This window comes from Rhinatrema bivittatum, chromosome 3 (genome assembly GCF_901001135.1).
Source record: "Rhinatrema bivittatum chromosome 3, aRhiBiv1.1, whole genome shotgun sequence".
NCBI lineage: Eukaryota > Metazoa > Chordata > Amphibia > Gymnophiona > Rhinatrematidae > Rhinatrema > Rhinatrema bivittatum.
In genome coordinates, this window is record NC_042617.1 from 118,604,052 (window position 1) to 118,620,694 (window position 16,643).

The 16,643-nt window shown below is 44.8% G+C and overlaps 1 protein-coding gene across 6 annotated transcripts in view; it reads right to left on the minus strand.

The window, feature by feature from the left end:
• The window catches only part of SLC1A4 (solute carrier family 1 member 4), a 101,388-nt gene that overhangs the window by 35,591 nt on the left and 49,154 nt on the right, over positions 1-16,643 (minus strand). For all 6 annotated transcript variants that reach the window (XM_029593624.1, XM_029593628.1, XM_029593626.1 and 3 more), the window contains one exon: positions 1,946-2,112. In XM_029593624.1, the coding sequence (XP_029449484.1) occupies positions 1,946-2,112 (167 nt within the window). The remainder of the gene's footprint in view (positions 1-1,945; positions 2,113-16,643) is intronic.

Here is a 16,643-nt window from a genome sequence, read left to right on the forward strand (position 1 = left end):
CACATGGTTCTTATGCACTGGCTCTCTCTCAATCCCTCTATTCCCTCCCCCCCCCCCTTAACTACTGCTGAAGAACAAATGACAGCCTGGATGTCGGGGAGAAAAACGTTGTGAAACAGCCCAAGTTTGCATTGTTGTCTTAAGGGAGCTGAGGAGGAAACATTCCCCCTTCATGCACTTTTCCCACACCTCAGCATTCAATTCCCTCCATATCTCATCAACATTCACCCCACTCCTGTAGTGACCCCCTCCAGCATTAAACTCCTCTTCACTTCCCCCAACATTCATGCCTTCTTGCACTGCCCCTACCCAGGCATTCATGCCCAACCCTTCTCACTTTCCTTCTAGCATTCACCTCCTCTGCTATATTACAATTCCCAGCTGTTGCCTAGAGCTGATTGTATTCCATCTCTCACCTTCTTCCTATCTGTGCTGGCTCCAGCCAGTTTTTGAGAGGCTGGAGCTGACACAGCAGGGAAAGATAGAGACCCCTCTACTCTCTATACCGGTGCTCCCTCTCTTGTCATTCCTCCAGTTTCTGCCTTGGGGGCAGAAGAGGGAGGGGCCAGAACAGGAAAAGTAAGAAAATAAGGTCTCTTGTTTGCTCTGCAGTGTCTACTCCAGCCTCACCCCATCCTGTCTTGTCCCTGAAGGGAGGAACTGGATTAGGGAGCAAAGTGGCTCTTCTTTGCTGTGCTCCAGGCTTACTCTCTCTTCTCCTGCTCTCCACATGGGAGAGGAGGAATTGGATCAGAAATCAAAAGGCTCTTGTGGCTGAAACTGAGGGCACTGTCTAATAGAGACAGAGCATAAGCCCATGCCAAGCCATGTCCCTGTCTGCCATTACCACGGCATAGGCAGGACTTTCTTGTTGCACAGCAGTTGAGAATCACTGCTGTAGATCATCTGGCACTTCTTTTTACGTTGTTGGGAAAAGGCTCCACTGTCCATTTATACTGAAGTATGATATATAATAGCCGGTTGCTTAGTGCACAGAGGACTAGATTCTTTGTACCTTGGGATATCTTTCATTGCACCAACACAGTAATTATGCAAAGATGATACAGTACTTTACAAGTTCAAGTCAGACCCTTCAGATATATATACAGCATACCTTCTAGAAACTTCAAACTTGTTGGTCAATCATATTATATATTTTTTATCTGCCTGCCTTTTGTATTTTTTAATAAAAGACTTGATTTACCCACATTCAAGTTTTGCTGAATAGCAACAGTCAGAAAAACATATTCATCATGTCTGAATAAAGATATCTGGGGTGTGCTGGAAGAAGAGCCACCAAAGGCACTCCAGTAACACCCGTTACTCCATTCACAGGCAGGCTCACAAACATCCATTCTCCCAAATAAACACTTGCCTTTCATTTACCTCTGGTACCCTTCAAATCTAAATGGAGTAATTCTGAGTCAAAGTGCTGTTGTCAGGGCTATCAACAGGGGTAGGTAAGATGGGTCCCCATATGGAGATAGGGGAGGGGGAGAGCACCAACACGTCACTGTCATTACAGTGGTGGAAATAAAGTAATATCCTGCATGGCCGTGCCATTGGAGGAGGACTCCCATGGCTAGCTGTGACATTAAACATTAAAAGTTTTGGAAAAAAGTTGAAAATATATTTTACTGAGGCATCTGTTTAATATTATGCTGTCAAATTTGTGTATCTGTTTTGATTGTGTTTAAAATGTTGTGTTAGTATTTTACATATTTTTATTATGAATGTTAAGATTGTAATTCATTCTGTATATAGAAATGGAAAAGGCAGAATATAAAATCAATAAAATAAAATAAATAAGCATCTCTCCAGCTATGAATACAGTCTGCTCAAATAGCCCCCTGCCTGCAATTTAAAAGCAAGGTATTAAAAGTAAACTAATTAGACACAAACCAATTGCATAAAATGTTGTTGCACACAGCCGTCATACACTCACCACATAATCCAGGATACCAGGACCATCGTTGCCTCATTGAATGAGTTAAAGAATCGGATGAGGTCTTCCCCCTCCGGTCCGAGCTTTTTCAAAGCTACTCCCAAAACCAGAGCAAACAGCACCAAGCCCAAGATGTTCATCCCCTCAATCTCAGTTCCTACGGGGACCTGCGGCATTGGAAAACACATAAACCATGTTTTAAAATATTCTGGATACATGGACTGTTTTTCATCCAAATTGAATCCCCATGCACGTTGCAATTATGCTATGAAAGGATGCTGTACCAGCAGAGTCTTCAGAGACAGTTTCAGATTACGAGATGGTAGAAATTTATCTGGCTAGCATACTGGATATTCAGCGGCCCAAGTGTGCTGCTGACTATACCCAGTTATCTGAAAGTTGGTCAGAGTTTACAGAGATAACTTTTAGGCCTGCTCTGAGGCAGTCCTAGTTAGCTGGATAAATTAGGATAGACTACAGTAAATAACAGCTCCACCCCGACTGCCCTTGACTTATCTCGCTACGATTTTAGCTGGATAAGTTAGGAGCAGTCAAATGAGTGGGAAATTCAAAACCTCTATTTTGCATAGGCTCGGCGGCACGTGCAAGCCCTGGGACGTGCGTATATCCCAGGGCTTTGAAAAAGGGACAGGAAGGCGGCAGGATCGTAGGCAGGGTGCCGCTCCGGGCGCAGGAAGGGGGTGTGGGCGTGGGTGGGGCGCTGGTCCGGGGGCAGTCCAGGGGCGGGACCGAGGCCTCCGGCACAGCAGCCGTGCTGGAGGTTCGCGCAAGTTACGCCTGCCCAGAGGCAGGCGTAAATTCGAAAACAAAGGTAGGGGGGGGATGTAGGTAGGGCTGGGGGGGTGGAACGGGGAAAGCCATCGGGGCTCCCCTAGGGCTCGGCGCGCGCAAGGTGCACAGGTTTGCACCCCCTTGCATGCGCCGACCCCGGATTTTATAACATGCCCATGGCTGCGCGCGCATGTTATAAAATCGGGCGTAGATTTGTGCGCGCCGGGTTACACGCACAAATGTATGCCCACGCATAGGTTTGAATATCTGGCCCATAGTGCACATTAGGCCATAGAAATTTTCATCTGAATTAGATCAATAACCACAAAATTATTTACAGGCACAAATTTGTCAAAATTTATGGTAATTGGATTGAAAAACCAATTATCTGCCCATCCATAGACAGAAGTACTTCTGACTCATTCTTGAGTTCAGTGCCATACGCGCAAGATTATTCTTCCCTTTCTCCCTCTACTGACAAGTGCACAACACATGTGTGAGTTTAGATACATAGATTTGATGGTATGGGCTGAATATACTAAAAGATGACAGGTTACGGATGACAGTTGACTGCTGAACCTTATCCAATCGAAGCTGCTACCTACATCCACTCTTTCTGTTATATTTCTGCCTCTTCTTTTGCACAATTTGTTTTTTTGAGAAGGGAGCCAAAGTTTTAGATCTCATAGACTGTGATCCCTTCACAATTTGCAATACATCTTAGGATTGTAAATTGAGGTTCTTTAAATTTCAGTTCATGCCCTGAGAAAAGCTAAGCACCCTCTTGAAGACCATGAAAGGCCCCCTGTAAGAGCAGATGGCATAAGCCCCGCTCTCAGCTCACAGTCTGCACCAAGCACCGTTTTACCCATGGAAATGCATTTGGAAATTACCCTTCTCATGTGCCACTTGTCCTTGTAAATCAAACCAAGGTGATTGCCCTCCTTTGAATAATGACTATGTTGAATATAGTGCCATAACTGGAAAATTTAGTCCCCAGCGCTGAAAGAAAACAGCACGAAACGCCCCCCCCCCCCCCATCCTTTTTACTAGATGGGTGGCAATAACAGTTCTGCCACCACCTACCACCAATGTCAGCTCAGTCCATGCCCCTACATCACTGCACCATCCGCAGCCTCTTACTGCAGTCCTGTTTTAAAATATATGATTTGCCAGATGAAACCTAATGGTAGGTGGTAACGAGGGGTGGAGGTGGCAGGAGGGATCTCGCCTCCCTCCTGCTGATGAAGACGAGGGTACCCCAGAATTGTAACCACAGGTTCTGTGGGAGTCATGGGAGGGGGGAGGGGGGGGGGAGGGGAGACACCAGTCTTGGGTCCACTAGAAAACTGGTCTTGGGATTGGGGACATGCAGGGTCATTAATCTTGGATTTGGGGGACGGGGAACATTAGTTTTGGGATTGGGGAGTCTTGAGGAGAGCATTGGTTTTCAGGTTAAGGGATCAGCATGGGATCATGGGCCTGTATTAAAACATCAGGGGTTGGGAGCAGGGCTTGGGCCCCCACAAGTGGGCTGGTCTGAGGGGGAGTTCTAGCTGATTAGGTTGAAGGGAGGGGCATCGTTTGCTGGGCTGAAAGTTTTCTTTCACATTGGGGCTTTGGAGTGGGAAGAAGGGGGGGGGGGTCTTTTTTTTTTTATTTTTTAAAGGATCTCACCAGCCTAATACAAGGAGTTAGGTGAGTAGGTGAGATGAATTTTTAGCGGTGAGACAGCCAATTGTATTGCAGCGAGTCAAGTTAATTTATGTGAATTTCCAGCCTCAACTTAAACAGCAAGGTTATGGCAAAAACATTCTCCTAAATCTAGCTGGCTAAATGTAGCTGGAAATCTTGGCCACTCAAAGTTCTTTGAAAATCAGCCCCTTGGCTTTTTTGGATATGCTTTTGAAATTTAGAAAATCATCATTCATTAAAAACCGTGCTTGGTAATTTTTCTGATCACGTGACAAAGGTACGAGGCGAGGGGCACCTTCTAGACTTTGCCATATCTTCCGAAGGGATGGCGTGTTAGTCTGGTTAGCAAAAATGATAAGAGGCGGGTGGCACATTGTAGACTATCAGAGTCCACTTTTTCAGGGGCTTCGGACAGGGTGGGCACTGGCCCTCGAAAGTTCATACCTCAATAAATTGGTTAGTGTGGAAGCTGCCACCTACCTCTGTCATGTTTGTTACACCAGACTAATACGGCTATCCCTCTGAAGATATGACAAAGGCGCATTATTGTTCATGTACAGCATCACTTTTTATTTTAAACCACAGCCTAATCTGAAATAGGCCTCCTGCTTGCTGCCCTATATGTGCCACATAGGGCTTACATTTCATTGCATTAGTGACCAGGGAACATTGTAAGACTCCTATTGTGTAGCAGTTTGAGCTGCTCCAGCTTTTGCTGTGAGCACGGGTACAGCAAAGGGAACCTGTAACAGCCTGGCTGAGAGGGGCACGGCAGGAGAGAGGAGACTTGAATGGATGTTTCTGATTTAAGTGTTTTCAGCACGTATTATTCAGGCAGTTATTCTAGGGCTATGGCTCTTTAAGCAAGTCTCTCTCCTCTTTCAAGCATGCTAAATGCAGCCTTTGTCCCTCACTTCAGGGACTCGGAGTTCCAGTAACAACTTACAACAGGGCTGTAGTGTTCTCTAGCTGCTTTTATCCTCTGGCATCACAGATCTCAAGACAAGTTAAGAAGCTTCTTGTAACAGCTTTCACACTTTTCCAGGCTTCAGGAAACAGTGATGAGCTTATTATATAGGACCTTATTCAATAAAGGGTCCCCACCCCCCCACCCCCATGGACGCATAATAAGGAAAAGTCCTTTTGAATAAGACCCACAAAGTGTTTGACTAGCTGGCACACTCAGCAGAAACCTTTCCTTCGACTTGTGCAAGCAGGCGCAAACTCTCCCTCAGGAAATCAAAAACTCCTGAGAAATGCGCTGGAGGGGGAAGGAGAGAATTCCAGACCCAACCTCTTCCTGGGACCCCACCCCAGGGATCCATTATAACACCTGGCTGGCCTCTTTGCCAGCATGTATAATAACTAGCTGTTTCCTGGAGCTGTTGCTGTCCACATGAATATTCATCAGCTCCTTTCGGCTACAGGCACATCCTGCTTGCAGCGCTGATAAAATCGCACTAGTTGAATCTGCTGGGGTATGGACTTGTCCCTACAGTCTGCCCACCCTATCACAGTGGATAACTGAGCTCACTTTCAAAGCTGGAACAGAGACTGAAGGTTATAGGGTTGATCCATGCAAGTTACAATCTCAGAAGACATCTGATACTACCAAGAACTATATCGCTGTCAGAATGTGCCAGGCACACTTAATAGTTGGAGAACCGTTCTCTTCATGTATAGATTCTAACAGCCTGCATAGCTGTAATGTATGCCGGCAATTCTGGTGCAAATACTTTAAGACAGTGGTTTCCAACCTGTGGCCCGTGGACTCCTAGGGGTCCACCAGCCATAACAGGGAGTCCGTGGTAAGTGAACTGTACAAAGAGAACAGAAAGCTCAAGCCATGAAGGAAAAGGCCTAACAGGCTGCCATAGAAATTATCCTTTGGTGGCTGTGAAAGAGGAGGCCCGTCAGGCCACTGGTACACTCCATCTCACAAAAGACTAAAGGAGGCCATAGGGCCATCAGCAGCCAAAATCTAAAAGAGGACACAGGGCTGCTGGCGCATCCCAACCTGCTGGCAGTCTGAGTGAGGAGGATGCTGCGGGACCTCCTTCCTCCCCCCCCCCCCCACCCCCCCACAGACTCCAGGAAAAAGAAAGGGAGAGACCCAGATGAAAGAGGGCATGTGATCATGTGTGTGTGTGAGAACCTGTGTGAACGAGAGAGAGGGAGCTTATGTATGTGAGAGTATGTGTGCATATGAAAGAAGAGCTTGTATGTGTGGAATGAAAGATAGGGAGCATGTGTGCATGTGTGTGAGAGCATATGTGCATTTATTTATTTAAAATCTTTTCTATACCATCGTTAAGCTAGATGCCGTCACAACGGTTCACAATAAGGCACATAACATCATGTTGCTTAAATGACTTAAATTATATCAACTAAACAGGTGCCATCAAAATACTGTAACAGTTTCATATTAATATTAATTGGTGGGTAAGATAAGTCATGTCCAATTATATCTATATCAGCTATAAGATAAACTAATACTTAAATCTAGTCCTTTGTTGTTGAAATACAAATAAAAATAAAAATAAAATACACACAATTTGAGTAAGATGGTGTGTGTGTGGAAGTTCTACTGGCTGCATCCTATATTTCCCTGGATTCTACTCTCCATTCTCTTTGTGGTATGCCTGTTAAATAGCCATGTTTTTAGACTTTTTCTGAAAGTTTTGATGTCTCTTTGCAATCTGATTTCTAAAGGCATGGTGTTCCATATTATAGGTCCAGCTAGGGATAGGGCCCTATCCCTTACTTGAGTTAGTCTAGCTGTTTTTACTGAGGGAATAGTTAGCAGTGCTTTGTTTGCTGATCTCAGGTTTCTGTTAGGCACGTGTAAGCGAAGGGCCGTGTTCAGCCATTCTGCCTTTTCATCATGTATTAATTTATGTATGGTACATAGAGTCTTGTATTGTATTGTTTGCTCAATGGGTAGCCAGTGTAGTTCAATTAGGGTATCTGTGATATGGTCTCTATTACCTTTACCAGTTAGAATTCTTGCAGCTGTGTTTGTAATACCTGTAGTGGTCTTATTATGGTGTACGGTAGGCCCAGTAGAAGGGCATTACAGTAGTCAGTGCTAGCAAAAATTAAAACTTGTAATACTGATCAGAAGTTGGTTAGCGTTGGGAGTGGTTTTAGTCTTCTAAGAGTCATAAGTTTGGCGTATCCTTCCCTTACTTTTAGAGATATATGTTGTTTCATACTGAGTTCCATATCGATTATCACTCCAAGGTTTCGTACTTTCTCAGCTAGTTGTATTTTTTGGTTGTTATTGAGTGTGATTGGGTTTTGAATGATCATTATGTTTTTTCATTCTAGATGTAGGAATTCTGTTTTCTCTATATTAATAACTAATTCCATTTGGTTCAGAAGCTGTTTTATTATATCTAGATACATGTTGGCTATGTTTAATGTTTTTTCAATTGTGTCATCAATTGGAAGTATTAATTGAATATCATCAGCGTATATGTAGTGTGAGATGCCCAAACCAGCTAGCAGGTGACATAACGGGGCAGCATGTATATGCTGAATAATGTGGCAGATAGGGCTGATCCCTGCGGAACTCCTGTTTGAAGGTTTATTTTCTATGACATTACATCTTTGATTTGTACTTGGAAGTATCTGTTATTTAGGTATGATTTGAACCATTTGATTGGTTTGTTGCTTAATCCTATTTCTTCTAATCTATTTAATAGGATGTCATGATTCACTGTATCGAATGCCGCTGATAGGCCTAGCATCATTAAAATGTAATGTTTACCGCTGTCAAACCCCCTCATGATGTTATCTATTAACTCAAGCAGTAGTGTTTCTGTTATGGCCGCCAGCTGCGGCAAGCCGTGACCGGGGCCAGTCACTCACCGGCACGGTGGGCCGACCCGCCGACGTTGAGGCTCGGTGTCGGCAGTTTTTGCTGCCCAACCAGCATGGCCGCGGCGTCCTCCTCACGTGGCTGGCTCCGCCCCCTGGGTTCCCCTAGGGCTGCGCGCGCAGCAGTAGCTTGGAGTTATAGGAGCCATTACAAGATATGGGTTGGGCTCCTTCCTGTGGGCTGTATTCTTTAAAATATCTCTGAAGTACCTGAATAGGCTCCAAGCAGTTCCACTTGTGAGTGGGGTCATTAATTTTCAGAAGCTGGATAACTCTTACAAAAACTCTAGTCTCATCAGGACGCATCCAACTAAACTGTCCTGACTGTACAAGTGGATGTGAAACTTGCCAAAAGAAAGAAAAAAAAACAGTACAGTAGGTAAACTATATCCCTTAGCCTGCACTTGTTCCAGGTCCCACCAAGCCACAGAATCCATCTCCTGGAATCATTCTTGTAAAGCCACTAGGTGAGCAGATAAATAATACAAAAACAAGTCAGGTACAGCCATGTCCCCATAGTCTTTGGGAAGTTGACAATTTAATATGTGGGATCTTACCTCTCCAAATAAGAGGACCCCTCAACCAGACAAAATTTTAATCCTTAATATGTGTGCTCTATTAGTTTTGTTTTTTTTAACCACATGTGCCAAAAGGCCCCAGGCTTGTTACCATGCTCATAGAATTAAAGCCTAGTGTATTTCATAGCCTTTTCAATATTATTAATCTCCAAAGATTTAAGCTCAGCTCTAACTTTTTCCAACGGATACAAAGTGTGAACTGAGCAATCACATTTGTGCAAGGATTCCAACTCTGCAATTCTGGCCAGCATCCTTTCACTTTTTTGCCTCCCATCCTTTTGTTTATAACTAGCATAAGAGATTATTTCTATCTGCAGAAAAGCCTTAAATGCCTCTCAGAGAAGAACTGGAGCATAGTCCTGCTCCGGGTTACATGCATTAAATTCAGCCACCACATCCTTTAAAACAGTGGTCCCCAACCCTGACCTGGGGGCCCACCAACCAGTCGGGTTTTCAGGATATCCAATGATTATGGCATGAGAGAAAATTTGCATGCCCTGCCTCCATAACATGGCCATGCTCCCACACTCAGCCAAGCAAAGTGCTGCGATACAAGAAAACAACAATGAAAAATAAAAAAAGTGCAACAAAGGCAAGAGCAATCGCAATATGCCAAAACTGCACAAGAAGGCCATTCCATGGAATTTATCTGCAACCAGCCAACTGCAGCCAGGAATCAGATCCAAAGTGACTGAGGAAAAAAATAATATCTGAAACAATACTAAGGACAGAAATTCATGGAATGTCTGAATACTGCCCATTTGCCACAAGGTCCAAAGATTTTTACCAGAGTCCAAAAAATTGGCTTGTGAAATAACCGGAACATGACGTCCTGTGACAAGGTGAGCCTTAAACTGGGACCCATCTAACAAAAAACCCCCATAAAACCAGACTAAAAAATGATATGCAAAGTATTGTTCAACAAATAAAAGCAAAAGTCAAAAAGCAGCACAGTAATCATGCCACAAGATCCTAAGATCAGTCACAGTATCATGCCAAAGTAAGCAAAGCATCTCTCACAGTCTAGAGATTCTACATAGGAAGACAAAAGACTTCTACGAACGATACCCCTCGCCAGAATACCGCGATCCGCTGTGCCAGAAGGAAAATGCAGGCCCCAAGCTAGGCCTCTTCTTCATGGGCCTTCTTTCTCTCAGCAAGCCATTTCTCAACTCTCCGAACACTGTCTGTCACGATAGACCTAACACAAGTATCCTCATTTCTGCAGGATACAGCAAAGCACGCCGAAAATTCATTCTTTGCAACTCCTGCTTTATGTGCACAAAGGCCTGGTGCTTCCACTGCAAATCTGATGAAAAGTCTTGAAAATTCATGATATGCTGCTCTTGAAAGGTGAGGTCTTTCATGTTCTGGGCTGCATTAAAATTACTTGTTTGTCATTGTAACTGCGCAGTTTAATAATCACAACCCAAAGCCTGCTGTTGTCGTGGTGCTTATAAACCCCCATCACAGGGATTGGTGTCAGCGTTCTATGTGCTTGGTCAGTTTTAACCATACCTATGCTGATGTTTACATTTAGAATCTCTGGCAGCCATTTTGCAAAATATCTAACTGTTGTTGCCCTCTGTTTTTTCCGGGACTCCGATAATCCTAATATTGCACCGACGGGACCGATTTTCGAGGTCATTTATCTTTGTGAGCAGAGATCTGTAGTTCAGTTCTATCTTCTTGAGTTTACCACTCGCTAAAGACACAGTAATTTCAAGATCCTGCAATTTCATCTCATGCTCCTTCAGTTTCCTGAACAGACCCAACAAGCTGCGCAACATTCTCAACAATGATCCCCAGACATGAATCCAATTTTTTAAATATTTTTTCTGCTAACTTTTCTATTACACTGTGGAGATAAGCCATATTTTTCCCCAATTCAGTCACCTCAGTTTCTGCATCATCCCTTGAGGCCAACATGTCCACAGTCTGTTTCCCTATCTCCCTCCACCAGTCCATTCCCATCAGTCTCTCCCTCTCTCTCCCACCATATCTATTTCCACCACTTTGCCTCTCTCACAACAAGTACATTTTCTACCAGTCTGTCTGTCTCTCTTTCTCTCCCTTCACCAGTCTCTCTCTCCCTTTACCAATCCATCTTTGCTAGTCTGTTTCTCTCTCCCTCCACCAGTCCATCTCCGACAATTTGCCTCTCTCTGCCACCCCACCAGTCTCTCTCTCTCTTTCTCTCTCCACCATCTATTCCACCCGTCACCCCAGATCCGGCTGTGTGGCTGTCTATAGTTACACTACATAAGTTACTGAATATGAGTACATTCTTGCACATTTATTGCTGTGCTTTGCAATTATATCTATTCAGCTTATATCAGAAAGCATTATTTAATAAGTTTTATATATTATGAATGAGTCTGGTGTGCATATAATTATTTCTTTGTTATTATATTAATAACTTTTCTATATATGGCACATAACTGCAGGTAAAAATGAAAGAGAAGCATATGGAGGACCACAAAAATTTTGGAGGTTGAAAAGCGTTCCACGTTGGAACCCTTGCTTTAAGCTAATTTTGGGCAGGCAACTGAGATGGGTAAAATGGCACAGGTATTGTAGAAAACATCATGTATTTGTGTTGTTTTTCTCCCTCAACTGAAAACACGTCCTCCTCATAATCCAGATAAAAGTGCGCCATGTAAGCCCCACATGCTTTCTAGCCAGATTATGAAAGGCAAGACAGGGTTGTTGCGTCCGGTCACAGACGGCTGTGACCGCTCTGCCTTATCGCTTTTTTTCCCATTTTCCTCCTCGGGCAAGATGGCTGCCTTCAGTGCCTAGTGCCGAGGGCCTCGGCGTCTCCATCTTAGCATGGGTGTTCCAGTCCGCCATGTTCACTCCTGTGGCATCCTAGGGTGCACGCGCAAACATCTCTTACGCTCAAATACACGTCATGGCGGGAACCTCGGGGGCGACCCCACCGCATGACGTCAATACCTCCAGGTATTTAAAGCCTCCGCTTCGCTACCACCTTTGAGTTAGCAAGGACTTTGGTTTAAGCTACTCTGACCTCTCTATGCTGCACGTTTAGATGCCACTCTACTCTCCAAGGGCCTCGCTCCTTTAGAAGCTCAAGACACCTGCTCCTCAGGGGTCTCTCGCTTCTATCACCCTTCAGGGCCTCTACTAACTGAGGCAGCCGCTTCTCGGGGGTTTCTCTCTCTTATTCTTTTCAGGATCTCTGGACATCAGGTACTCGCTCCTCGAGGGCCTACCAGTCTATGTATTCTGTACCACGGATCTTCAGTCCCACCATCTCACTACCAGGAAGACACCTACACTCCTGTGAGTACCTCTACGATCTGGTGCTCCAACTCCACCCACCAGGCTCGGCGTTGCCCGCACCATGGGTTCCCACATCTCTTGAACATCTGGGTGAGATTCTACATCTGAGACTGTTGAACGTATTGGCACCTCGCAGACCTCAGTGCCTTACCTTCCTGCTTCATACCATCTATCTACAGCAGTACAATAAAGCCTTCCATTCATTTCGTGTCTGCTATCTGAGTTTAGCCTATTGCTGTGGCCCCCCATGGGGCCCCTCCCCGTGGGTGGAGTCATCTCCACAGCGACCAAGGGTCCACAATGCCACAAACACAACAAGGGTGATCCAGGCGCATTAGTTCATTCTAACACAGCTAGACATTGCCTTGCAAATTGTCTTTGAAAATGTTGTTTCAGTATTCACTAACTATTGCTTTACAATGACTATCACAAGGCTTCTGTTCTCCCATAAAATGAAGGATTCATTTTGGCTCTCTTCATGCTTCCCAGTTCTCGTTGCAAATTTGGCACACTTCCAGTTGTGGGAAAGAAAGGGTGCATTACTCCATGCAATATTTCAAAAGCACACACAAGAAGTCCCAACAGTAGCCCTGTATTGTTTACAAATCGTCCTGTTCAGTCATTATTACTGAAATTCTATAAAATGCTACCCTGCAAGGCCCCTGAACCTCTTGTGAGGGTGGGCAGGCCAAGTACCTGGCTGCCTGAGATAGTGCCAGGCTCACCTCGGGTGGCTCATTGTGAGGGAAAAGCAGGGGGGGGGGGAGGTGTTTGGGAGGGATTGTTTGTCAGTTTCCTGACAGTTAGGGTACTGGGTCAGTTGGGATATTTTAAAAGTAAATTTTGGGGAGGTGGAGATTATGATTGGCTGCGGGTCACTAGGGAGGTAGAGAATTGGGGAGGAGTTTGGGTTGTGGGTTTGGACGTGAGGAGGCCGATGGCTCACTTGTCTGTGGTCCTTGCAGCAGCTGCATCCCTCCCACCCACCCTTATGTTCCTTTGTGCGTTGTTTGTTCTATGGGGGTTTCGACTGTCGCAGCGGGGGAGATTTGCAGGTTGCCCAAGACAGCATGAGTTCAGTGGCGTGCTAAATGGTTTGCTGACCTGACTGGATGGTCATGAATGGGAACTGTGCGTTGGGACAATTGGGTGCAGTTGTTCCATGTAAGGCTCCTTGCCGGGCGGAGGCAGGGGCCGTGTAAGCTGTGGTATTGAAATACCGGTGGCCGGAGCGTGTTCATCTTGCTGGGTGGTGGCGGATGTTCACTGTGGGCTAGTCATTCTTTGGTGTACAGCCAACTCGGGCTTCTGGTTATGTATTGTAATAAGGCCGCGGCCTGTTTTGATTCCACTCAGGTGTTAGTGTGTTTATTGTGTATGTTTGGTGAGGTTGCTGTAAAAGGGCGGATGCAGGGAGAGATGTATGTCCTGGATGTCCATATTATGGAACAACCATATTTGTAATACGTCACAGATTACCTTAGAGTCGAGAGATCAGATTGCCCATGTTTGCAGTGAGGTCCACAACTGGCATCATACAAACTGCTTCTGTCAATCCGATCGCATTGCAGGTGAGCAGGGGGTGATTTTTCTGCTAGGTCGTTGACCTGCAACCTTATCAAACTTACGTCCTTTTCCCAACCTTAGCTGGAGTGAAAGGTGGAGGTTGCTGCTGGTCCCGACCTGACAGCCCCCTTTTTTAAAAAGAAAGAAATTACCAATGCAGTTGAGGTACTTCCAAACATGATGCCCAAAGTGTCCAGGGCAGCTACAGGGGAGTTGTTTTGCTAACTCAAAAAAGACAGTAGTGGCACAGATGGAAAATGGTTATAACTATTTGCTGTGGAGAAGTTAGATATAATGAACAGTACACAGCGATTCATTTTTCTGTCTGAACAGGAGAACTCCTAAAAGGGGAAGCAGGGAATGTAACCAGGTGTATTCATTATAAGAAAACAGCGTGCAAGTTAGCTGATCAACATCTGGTTTGGTACTTTAGGTACCACTCAGGATGGCACTTCCTGTCTTTTTCCCAGTTGTTTTCAGAAGTAACTTGCATTCTCTTATAAAGAGGGGTTGAAGAACCGTGATCAACAACTATGATCAACAATTCTACTCATATACTCCAGGTGTTCCCCAGAGGTCAGGATTCCTCAGATTGTAACTCTGTCATTTTTTCATCTTCATTTCCAGGGTTTCTACTATATTATATGATGCCAGTCTGTTACTGTGCCCACTGGGATTTGCCCAGATTATGGGTGAAGTTTAGGGACAACAGATTTTGAACCTGTCTCTATTTTTTTTGCACCACTTGCAAACTCTAAGTTTATAATCAGAGGCATTTAGCTGGATAACTCACAAATTGTCCAGCCAGATGCTGACTTTCGAATAATTTGGGCACTTAGCTGGCTAAACTTTAGACAAATATCTTATTATCCGATTAAAATTTAGCCAGATACTATAGGGGCATTCTGGGGGCATTTCTGGGAGGGGTTAGGTTAGCCAGATAAACTTATCTGGCCAACTCTACTACATGACTCGGCTAACTCCGTTCATGTAGTAGAGTTGTCCTAAAGTTAGCCAGATAAACTTAACTGGTTATCTTTAAGATAGCCATCTATATTCAGTAGTGCTGCTGCACCACTGAATATCCCTCCAGAGTTAGCTGGGTAAGCTAATCTGCCCAATTTTGCAACCAGTGACTATTAAACATAAGGAGGTATAAAAGTATAATATAACATTTCTGAGTGAGACACCAGTTTTGCTATTTGTGTTGCACTTCTCAGTGACAGGATAGACTTCTTTTGTCAAGAGTATTTTAAAAATCCTAAAAACTGGTGCCAGCCTGAAGGAGTCAGGTCAGGTCTCCCATTCCCCAGGCTAGTCAGGGTTGGACATGCCACCAAAGGTAAATCCTATTCCAGTTCAAAACCCATAGGAGAAGGAGGAAACTGCTAGCACCCCCCCCCCCCCAAAAAAAAAATCCTGGAGGTATCAAACATTTCCTCTTACCAGTCATTAATGTAAGCAGTCGCCATCAGAATCATTCTTGAGTAATTAGTAGGAGCACAGAGGTGGCTATTTCTAATGAAACAATTACCAGTCCTGTCACTACAATTTAACAGATATCTGTATGCAGACGAGAGCAAGCTCTCTCTGGAGTAAACAGTAGCAGAAAAAACAATAACCAACATTTAATTGAGCAAATGATCTTGATGTTAAATGTTTCAGATTAGACACACACATAACACACTGTCTAACCGTTTGATTACGAAGGGCTCTGTTTTCAAAAGAGTCTCTCTCATCCAAGACCATGACAAAGATCCACTGAAGACAGAGGCTAAAACATTGAGGCTTGAAGAGATGCACACCCAGCACACGCTATAGGAGCGCTTACGATCAGCACTTTAAAGCTTGCTCAGGTGGCATAAAAACCAATTGGCCTCCAGTTTGGGTTAGGAACACTTCCATGCCTTGGGATCGCCCATGTAAATAACATCCCTAGCACAGGGAAATGGGCTGTCCATTGTGCACCATTGTTTAGTAGGGGTTGCATGGGATTACACAGAGCACTGAACGAGGGCTAGAGAAGGAAGTGATCTGAGAGACGGGAAGACAACTGAGCTCCAGAGAGATCACTTCTTGCCGTGATTTAAAACATGCCTGAAAAGTCAGGTGAGAGTGGCAGCTACTCTGAGAAATCCTTTTCCACACCAGGATCTAGAGACCTCCACTGTAATTGTGCCTTTAAGAAAAAAAAAAAAAAGATAAAGAAGAGTTGCCCATAGATTTTGTCTACATAGAATGGTTTGTTCCAGATGTATGGGAACACTGAGTAAAGGAAATACTGACTTTGGGAGCACAGAAATACCGCTGATTGTATAGTGATGAGCATAAGGTGAATGCCCCATTGTAATAGCTTGGTAGTCTGCAGACCTGGGAACTTTTGCGTTATGGTCATCCTGAGATTGCTGTTGATTAGCAGAGGGTGGGGGAAAGAATAGAACAATATGTATCCGCTTTCTCTCTTCCACCGCCTCCCCCACCCAACTAATCCACACTTTCTTTTCCTCCCACCCATCACCATCACCTGCCCCCCCCCTCCAGAGATGATCCCAGCATACTTCCCTTCATCTCTCCCTCACCCCAGCACTCTCTTTGCTCCCTCCCCCTATAAGTCTCAGCTCCATAACCTATGCATCCTCACTCTACCCTTAGCTGAGTGATTCCCAAGTCCTGGAACCACAGCTGCAGACTGAGTCTTGTGTGTATTGCAGCCCCTCTCCACATGCTGCTTGCAGTGTCTACTCCAGGCTCACTCTTCTCTGCAGGCTTACTGAGGAAGGGGAGTGGCTGAGCTGTATACAGAGAGGCCCTGAGATTTCTAGGGTTTCCCCCTGAGACCTTACAATTGATACAAATTTCCTGAGTCTTAGGGTGCAATC